Source organism: Oreochromis aureus, linkage group 5 (assembly GCF_013358895.1).
Source record: "Oreochromis aureus strain Israel breed Guangdong linkage group 5, ZZ_aureus, whole genome shotgun sequence".
Lineage (NCBI taxonomy): Eukaryota > Metazoa > Chordata > Actinopteri > Cichliformes > Cichlidae > Oreochromis > Oreochromis aureus.
Window position 1 is genome coordinate 7,523,110 of NC_052946.1, and position 9,815 is coordinate 7,532,924.

General features: G+C 37.5%; 1 protein-coding gene across 1 annotated transcript; it reads right to left on the bottom strand.

Moving 5' to 3' along the window:
- Positions 1 to 4: 4 nt before the first annotated feature.
- On the bottom strand, positions 5 to 5,040 carry LOC116327005 (bactericidal permeability-increasing protein-like). Its single transcript, XM_031748458.2, has 15 exons — positions 4,900 to 5,040; positions 4,693 to 4,807; positions 4,467 to 4,598; positions 4,228 to 4,383; positions 4,073 to 4,136; positions 3,333 to 3,393; positions 3,166 to 3,257; positions 2,889 to 3,065; positions 2,747 to 2,806; positions 2,507 to 2,674; positions 2,356 to 2,423; positions 2,229 to 2,271; positions 2,088 to 2,151; positions 828 to 904; positions 5 to 665 (listed from the first exon to the last, which is right to left on the bottom strand). The coding sequence occupies exons 1-15, from the start codon at positions 5,000 to 5,002 to the stop codon at positions 627 to 629; spliced, it is 1,419 nt and encodes a 472-aa protein (XP_031604318.2). The 5' UTR covers positions 5,003 to 5,040; the 3' UTR covers positions 5 to 626.
- Between the last annotated feature and the right edge of the window lie 4,775 nt (positions 5,041 to 9,815).

Consider the following 9,815-nt stretch of genomic DNA (forward strand, 5'->3'; position numbering starts at 1 on the left):
TTTATGTGACTTTGTCATTTATTAAGCACTCTAAATTGCCAATGTCTGAACATGCTGTAAGGTAACTTACAAAAAGCAAACAGGGAAGCAAGTGTTAGCTAACATTAGCTGGACGACACACTAAGGTAAATTCTACAGTCCAATTCTAATCCCAACTAAGGTAAATTCTAAGCTGACTTATATGTCAAAATGTAGTCTTGAGAGAAAAAGGTTAACTCAGACTGCAGGGCTGAAGTAGTAGCTTAGCTTTCTTTTGCCAAAATATTGTTACAAATGACCCATGCCAAAATTATGCAGCTAGCTTGGTTACAGCTAGCTGGGCAACTGTGTCTTGGCTGCTAACGTTAATGTCATGTAGCTTCATGTAGCCCATGAAACCATGTGTGATGACGTCCTTGGCAACTCATTTCACTCATATTGAAAAAGTCCATACGCACTAAATATAGAAATGGTTAACTTCAGAGGAGAACCAATACATACAATATTCTGACTGCTGTCAGAAGTAATACTTATTTAGCTTTTTCTTGGAAATTTCTGCCAGATTATCGTACTCTGAGTGTAATTGTGTCTTCATGGAGGAATGCCAGAATGCAGAAAAGACTCCTGGGAGTTTTCAGGAGTGCAGTTCAGCTGAACTGAACATCTGTCCCAATCAGGATGTAGTCCTAGAAGGAACAGTTCACAGCTTTGAGTTAAGAAATCTGCTCATTCCTTAGAAATGTCAAGATTTCTACCAAGTTCATAATTAGATTTCATGTCATATACAAAAAGCAATAAGGTCACAAACATGCAATAGATTGATGAAACATATTATCAGTATCTCTGACCTTCAGCACATTAAGCTGGGTGTTCACAAGCTTCATCTTTCCAATTGTGGGCAGTGGGTATCCCTTAGCAAGTTGGACTGCAAAATGAGATTCAAAAGTTTAGATTGCAATTTCACAAATGTGGCAAAATGGCATAATGATATTATAGATGTATTACATAGCATGCAGTGGAATCTAAGCACCTAATGTAGCTTCATAATATAGCTTCATACACAAATTCAATTAAGGAAAATACTGACATCAATAAAATTAAAATACAATTCAAGAGAAAACAATGGAATGTGTTAAAGTAAGGTCTCTGATGAACTTCATTCATTTAAACTGTTAGAAAATAGACTCCCACAGTGCAAATTAATAACAGCAGACTCATTAGAAGTGGTCCCCTGAAGGTGATTCAAAGGTATATATTTTTGGAACATTTTATGATTTCCCCAATAAGAAAATGGGGTAGAATCTTAGAAGAAATGGTAAAATATTCAGAAGACCAGTACAAGCTGTATTCACTAGCTGGGCCCACGTGCTCATTTTAGGTTTGACAGCGTTTTAGTAGATAAAGGTGAATGGCTTGGACATGAATTGAGCTGCGGTTTGGGGAAGGCCTCGAAGGGGACTGGCGGCGGCTCCTGGACCTGGCAGATCCCTGTGTACTAAATAGAAGTGAAGAAGTTAAAGAATTGAAAAGTGGAGGGAGGGTGGGGTACGTAAATGAGAAGGAACAGCTGTTAGAATTGGGGGAACATATACAGATGAGAACCGGGAGGAGCATATTTGGAGGCGTGGTCCCATTCCCAAAATTTCGATACTTAATCTCCAATGAAAGCAGGTGTGAAGGTAGGTGAGTACTGTTCATGTACTGTGGTGGAAGTATTCTGGATTCTTGTAAATCACTTGAATAACTTTATCTGTTATGTTTTAAATTCTTAACAACACCTGAGAGGTAAATAATGAACTTATTCAGATTTCATAAAATTATTGATTTTATAAAATATAAGCTGATAGCGTAAATTAAACCAATAAAAAGAAAGAAATGGAATAAGCATATCTCCATATAAGCAAGAGCTGGGGGTCTATTTTACACAATACAATATTAATAATTATCCAGACATATGTAGTTAAAAACTATAATCCTGCTGGTCCCTCCCGTTGTTTGTCTAATATTCCCTGGAACTTTGGAGCTGCTGTGAAAATGCAAATGGAAATCCTTTTTGGAGATTTTGGTGAAAAAAACTTCTTTAAAATTCAAAGTGAGGATGAACTCACCATTAACTGTGGGTATCACCACCCATTTGAAGACCACTTGTAAGATGCTATTGAGAGCACTGACCTGTAGGTTAGATGTAGGGTTAGTTTGAGTTGTTGGTGATGGTTAAGACTGTTATTGTATAAAAATGCACTTCTTACCTGAAAGTCCCCCACATTACTCTTGGCCAGGGTCAGATCCATTCTGTGCAATTTAGACTAAATTAGAACGTGATGTTCATCTTAACAAAGACCTCTCAGCCCTATTTTTCTTTGCCAAGTAACTCACTTGTTGAGGGTGACAGCTGCAGCCAACTTCATTTCACTGACAAACATACGGGCACTCACGCTGGCCTCCTGTCAAGGCAATGGTGGCTCATTTCAGATGGTTTTCTAAAACCACAAAGACTATTTAAAATCATATCAGCTGGGTAACTTACCAAATTCAGGACAAAAAGAGGCGACAGAGTAGAGTTGGTTTGGATGGCAAAGGCCGTCACTGTGGTGGTGGCCTGGACTGATGCGTTGTTGGTCTCAAAGGTCAGTGTGGGGATTTTCTCCATCTTCATCAGCAGCTTCATCATCAGACCTGGGAACTGCTTAGCAATCTAGAAAAAAAGAATTGCATGTGAAAAACTGCCAAGAATGCGTCACATACAATGACTGGGATGTGTTCTCACCCCTGGGATAATGACTCCAAATGTATTGGTGTTGAGTCGGATTGGAGAGCTTTTTGGTATCTGCCATGACAAAGTGAGAATGGTTAGAGATCAGTTTGATGTCCTGAAAATAAGATATGAGACTCAGGAGGCAGCAGTTTACCATGTCATCAGTGACGGACAGGCTGAGGACTCCAGCGTTGTTGTAGACGAAGGCTGCAGAGTTGACAGTAAAGGCAGACATGCCGATATACAACATGTTGTTGTTCTGGGGTGGCAGGTTAAAGGCCGCTGGTGAGAACGGAGGCTCCTGATGTTTCCCGATGTTGTAAAATTCCCCCTGAGAAAGAAGACCCAGAAAACAATGCTCCAGATTTTTTTAAATAATAAAATGATATCTTTAGATTCCTGTAAAAATGTAGTGTTGCATAATTCTTTACCTTCAAGTTCAGATCTATTGAGGACTTTAAAACAGTCGGTGATGATACCATGGAATATTCAATCTCTGCATACTTGTCCACCTTGGCTAAGACTGCATAGAGACAGAAGCTCACTCATATGTTCATCAGTGAAACAGCTGATTGACTAACTAAACAGGATACTTTACCATTGAGAGTTTTCAGCTGAGGGTTTAAATCAGATACTACACTGGTGGCCCGAGGGCAGATCTGCAAAACGGAAGGAAGAAATCTGGTATTAGACTTTGATTGGTATTGGAGAAAGTCATCATTAAAGACTCAGAGAGACATTTCAAAATTAAACATTTGGTGAACAAAAGAGTAGATGTTAAATACTCACTTAATCGCTTCTCTTAATGGATATCCATGAGCAACATGGATATCCATTAAGAGAAGCTCACAGTTCTCCATGTAGCAGCTTAAAATAACCAAATGAAAAAAACATACACGAGCTTTTCTGAGAACAAACAAAATCCTTCTAACTGGGAAAGCAAAGAGACAATGATGTGTTTGTTTAATGATAAACTTAATGCTGATGCAGCTTAACTTTTTATTCCACATACAGCTTGATTCATGACTTCCATTAGGCTACATTATTAGTGTAGTTTGGTTTGTGTTTGTTGCCCCCCTTCCTCCCTGCTTCTGGCTTTCAGTGCATATCTAAGGCTTCTAATGTTTCCAAATTTTGGAGGTAAATCACAGGTAAAGTATCTTGAAACACTGGGGGCTAAGCCCAACCCAGAAATCTTTACTTCTTTATTTTCATCATTATCCGGTTACTTCAGAGTAAATGAAGATAATGTGAGACACTGTGAACTAGCAGACACCTTACCTCGCAGGTAAAGTGTGTAAGCTGGATTTCTGCTGCATGTAGCAGATTTGCCCTCACCTGTTTCTGCATTGCATTGCGCAGAGCCTTATCAATAAACCTTGTGAAGAGATTGTACAGCCAGCTATCAAAAAACAAAAACAGCAGGAATTAGAAGAATTCTGCAGATGAAGTAAAAAAGTAAAACTCTTCTCCCTCACAGCTGGGTTTCTCACCTCCCTCCACCATGGAACTTGACCTTTGCACTTCCAACAGCAGCTGAGCAGCTGTCACTACTGACTGCTGGTCGGCCTGTCTCATCAGTCTTGATGGAGATGGTTGTAGCGATATTGAGACCGTTCACATTCAAATCAAAAGACCCGCTGTGCTTTCTGGTAAAAGAGACAGGATATCAGATATTATATTTTTAAGCAAATAAATTACTTCTCTAAAGAAGAGATGTTACCTCACTCACATTATTCGCAGGTACTTGACCTTCCACCTTCCATTCAGACTGATGAAGGCATCACCTATAGACATTTTGACTCCAGTCCCTGGCACCAGATCCACTGAAGACTTTGGTATTCCCACCTTCAATACACGTATACTGGAAGAATTCATGTTTTGTTTGTTAAAGCAGCAACAGGACAAAATACTTTGTAACAGAATTTAGAGATATGTTGAACAAACTGGAGCCTTACTTTGACAAATTGTACCGGACTTTTCCAATCGGAGACACCCTCTCTTTCCCTGAAAAGTCTGGAACTTGGATAGAATTGAGTTTCTGCTGCATGGCAGCCATGCCCAGTTGCCTGCCTAACAAAATGTAAAGAAAAATAATTTGATGATCAAACACTAGAGAAATCAGTCCTTTTCGAGCAAGAGGACAGCTTTTACACAAACCTTACCATATTCAATGCCTTTTTCTGTCAACCTGACCTTTACTCCAGGATCGATGCTTAAGGTTGCGGGGATGAGAGCCCCCAGAACCAGCCAACAGCACAGGAACATCTTCAGAGCTGAGCCATGAAGAATAAGAAGACCAAGGAATATTTATACAAGCACAAAAGCAGAAGAAGCTAAGATTCTGCTTATGAAATCTAGTGAGGAAAAATCTGAGAGCAATAAATTCCAGCTTCTTCTTTTAGTGACAGTTTACAAGAACATGTACCAATTCAACAGTACTGACATAAAGTGCTTAGTGGAGAAGAAATACAAAGCAGTTTATTTCACCACTTCCTCAGGTTGTTTAGAGTGAAAGCCTATGAAAGAGCTAACGGCCATTGCGTCACATGAGACTGCATAAGATTGAATGACAAATTACATAATGATGAAGTTTAGTTATACAATGACAACACAGTTATCACACACTTAGTTCATGTGTCTCAACATTTAATTTTGTTAACAAATAAACCACAACAGAAAACTACCAACAATTTATTATCAAAGTGCTCCATTCAAAACAACTTATAATGAGCTATACAAAAAACATCTAACATTAAGTCTTACAAAAAGTTAAAGACATCTAGCTGTTAAATCGAGAGCACCCTAAATTTACCGTACAGTCACACTGAACATCAAAAGTTATCCTGGTGCTATAGACACCTGAAGATGTTTGTAGGTGTATTTGGCAACAGGTACAGGTGAACCTGAATGAAACGGTTGCCCACCTTCTAGGAAAGGTGCCCAAACACCATTGCTCTCTCCTAATCCATCCAAATTTTTTTTCTACTTTTACTTTTTGCTAGTGTCATTGTTACTGCAAGACACGGTGCAAGAGTGTGATAGAGATACCAGGAGAGCAGGACTAGTGACTGCTTCTTTGTGCAATGAGAAACAGAACAAACGCTGTCAGTTGTGTAGTGGGACTTGTGCTTGCCGCCCAGCACCATGTATCCATTGGAATTCCCAGGAGAATACCAGAACTGGCTGCTTTGCCACCGACATCCTGTTTTCATCACACATAGGAGGCTCACACAATTTTTGTTAACAGGGAAAGACTGTCTGGCAAAACAATGACGAGAAATTTGCAAAGAGCGTGTCAGTGGTGGGAGGCTGCATGTTATTCCTGAACTAGCCCCCCCTTGTGTTGTGTTCTGGTCAAATTTGACCAATTTAAAAGTTTTATGTCTGAAAAGTGTTGTTAATTTGATCAGACAGACTTAAGATTCTGTGACTTTCTCCACAAAGAGGATGTCAACGCACAACCTAAATTTGATTAATTTGTATAAAATTTTGTGTATTTTATTGAACATTTTTACACTCCTGGTGTTCCTGGTCAAAAATAATTCAATTCATAGAAATGAATAAGGGAAACAACAGTTAGTGTAAAAAACTGAGTTCAGGTACATCCTCATTTGGTCATATGAACACACAAGCATACATTTATATGCACACATATATAGACACACATGCACACACACCTTCGGGAACCTTTGCTCAGCAGAACTTCTGTTCTGTGGAAACAACTCCTGCGTTGGCAGTTCTCACAGACAGTTGCAACATGTTTTCAAAAACACCAAATTTTTCTTGTTGCTTCAGTGGGTGTATAATGTTTTTTGTGTGGTTGTTTTTTAACCCTTGCTCACAGAGCACTGTCTGGCAGCACCGTGGCAGGTCGATATAGAGTGAGGCTCTTGATTACACATTGATCACCACACTGGTGAGGAGGAAGAGAAGCCAGGAAACTGACAGTGAAGATGGATTAGAGGAGGAAGTGTCAGAAGTTGAATATAATCCAGACCAAGAAATGACTAATGAAGACAAATCCACTGATGTAGATAATGGCTATGATCATGCTGATGTCACATTCAAGTCAAAGACTTGGACTTATCCCCACCTGAGAATCAAGGTGGGGTTTTAGCTGAAAATGTCACAAGGAGGACCACAGGACCGAGAAATATACGGTATCCTGGACTGATAAAATACCCAAATAAAATATTGCCGCCCACTTTTGACTGGGAACACAACAGGTGTTACTTTATGTGAGCTGCAAGGGCTAGATTAGTGTGTTATGTTCAAAGAGGTTAGGCTAAGTAATAACTTTAAATTATTCCATCCATTTTCCTCTATTTATCTGGGTCCTGAACCACACTAAACAACTATCGTGTGCAGGTATTTTAAAACCGCTAACATCACCTCAGTCTGCTTTTGCTTAGCTAGCAAACCCACTCTCCTCTCAACATTATGAGAGGGAAGAGTTGGTTTAATACTCATAGCTAGCTGACACATCTGTTAAGTACTGTATATGCACCATAACTGGTCATAGAGACTTAGGGCCAAGTTGGGGTAAAGACAGTGTGGTATAGTAGCCGCCTAATGGTACCAATCTTGATTCTTGTTTACTTTCCTTACAGATGCATGATGGTACTTTAGTCCTGCTTTGAAATTAGTTATAGTTGGTTTCACAACAACAATTTCAGAATGCTGCCTCATCCACAGTGCTTATCAGATTGATCTTGTAGGGTTCATTTCTGTTCCTTCACCTGATTCAAATTGTGAACAGTTAGTTTTCCTTCCCTGATTTTTTCCTTTGTTGTTTGATATTTGATAAAAGATAAAAAATGTTGAATAAGTTGAAATGTTCCACACTGTGCCTCTGTGATTGTTCCAGGATCCAGAATGACCTCTCCATGTAAAGACCATTTTCCCCCTGCATCTTTGCAGATTTGAAAGTTAACTGGTCTTCACGTTGCAGTGCAGAGTGATTGCCCCTGTTCAAAAGCAAAATCCAAAACCCAATTGTTTGCAGAATGGTTCCTGACTTCAACCTTTACTTCTTTCTGATATTTTTATATTTGAAAAAATTCAAATATATTTTGATATTTTTAGTGTCAGAAAATTATTTAAAACTTTGTTATATTTAAACCTTTCATGCATGAATTATGACAACCTCAATCAAGATTTTTTTTCTTAAGTATTTTTATTCATCTTTAGGCACGAAAAAAAGACTTAATTTTTTTAAACATGTACTTGTAGTTTTTACAAGTCTGCTTAGTGGACAACATGTGTTTTGATTTATGAATTTGACAAACGAATACACATCAGTGTCTAATGTAGCTGTTTATGTGCAAGTACAACATCAACACTGAAACAAATAGAAGAAAACAGCCTTTGAATAGCTGTCCACTGTAGTGACCACTATGCGTGAAAGGTTAAAATGCTATTGATTGTATTTTAATGATGCAAGCCTTTAATCTACCAATTTAGGGGAAATAAGGACAAAAGATACATGACTATTATAAAACACACCATCTGTGAAATTACTGCAAATTACTGTAAATATACCTACCTCTTGACAGTCTATTAATACTTTCTGATGTTACATAGTCATAACAACACAAAATTACACAACATAGAAATTAATTAACAAGCAAAATCTACGTAAAATTACAAAAACATCTGCGAATAAATCATGTTTATTTACAGGTGCAATTTTTCATGTTATTGTACATTAGACATATTATTATTAGACATTAATTCACGTCTTTTTTGTAATTTAGTGATATTTCATGTACTTAAAAATAACAGGAGATTTCTGTAAAATATATATAAAAAAATTCTGGTAAATTACAGATTTTTTTACAGTGTAGAATGCCTGTTAAAAACATGTCTGGTAAAACATGATGCACAGTAATATGTGTGTTAATGCAGTTTGAAACCTGTTAATGTGCTCTAATGTAATAGCAAATTTCTCCACATGCAGGACAGAAAACTTCCTGCCTCTGTGAACTACATAATAAACATGTATTTGTTTTGAATTTTAATATTTTTACATATAATAATAATTATGATTATAAACTGTTTGGTGCTGAATATGTAAATAAATTTCATTCAATATAACAATACATATTAAGTGACTCTGACTCATTATTGATTACTTAGATTAAATATGTCAGAAAACACAGTGGTATAAAAACTATTGTAGATCAGTGAACTTATTAACTGCTAATTAGTGAAAAACTGAGGTTTGTCTCTGTCTCTCTGTCCATATTCACACATCTGAGTTTACCTTTGTGACAGTTTTTAAAGCTGTGGATCGAAGTATTTTGGGGGCTGGCCTTATGCCATGTGTATTGTTGCTGTGAAAGTTATTCATATGAGTTTATTTATTTGGAGAGAGAGGTGGAGATGTTATTAGAATGGAAGCATGCTTTAGCTCAAAGCTAAACCCCCAAATCTGACTTTTTTTTAAAACACTAACTTTCCATGATCAATATTTAGAGATGAACCACACACGACTCAGTAACTCTTTTATTTTATTGAAACAGAGCAGAAATAAACTGATCTCAAGAAGTTGTTTTTTTATTACAGATTCTTTTGAATCTGTAACAAATAAAAGTGAAATGCCTGTCCTAATGTTGCTTTAACAGGACTATGTTAGTGTGTTAGATTATTTTGTAACTGTTGCAATGTTCGTAACCCTTCTGAAGCTATGGCCATCATGTAGAGACGTCCAGGTTACTTCACTCACTTGGGATCTTCCTAAACAACGTGGACCATTGAATCGTACCCTTGACATCAGTACAAACTTTCCTGATGAGTTTATGGGCTCAGCCACTGGTTTCAGGCCATAATGAAGAAATGATTAGGTCGGTATCAACTGTTTATATACCTATCACAAAAGTTCACAAAATCAATGCATAGAAAATATATAATATATATTTTAAAAATCAAATGATGTCCAAACAGTCATCAGACAGAAGTAATACTCATTCTCATTCTTTTGTTTTTGTGGAATATCTGCCAGATTATCGTACTCTGACTGTAATTGTGTCTTCATGGAGGAATGCCAGAATGCAGAAAAGAATCCTGGGAGTTTTCA

What these genes read in the sequence shown, in the direction of transcription:
- LOC116327005 (XM_031748458.2), bottom strand. Translation starts at nt 5,002, where the DNA reads ATGTTCCTGTGCTGTTGGCTGGTTCTGGGGGCTCTCATCCCCGCAACC. An exon ending in AGAAAAAGGCATTGAATATG is followed by an intron (nt 4,808 to 4,899) that starts GTAAGGTTTGTG and finishes ACATTTTGTTAG; the next exon opens with GCAGGCAACTGGGCATGGCT. An exon ending in CCCAGCTTAATGTGCTGAAG is followed by an intron (nt 666 to 827) that starts GTCAGAGATACT and finishes TGTTCCTTCTAG; the next exon opens with GACTACATCCTGATTGGGAC.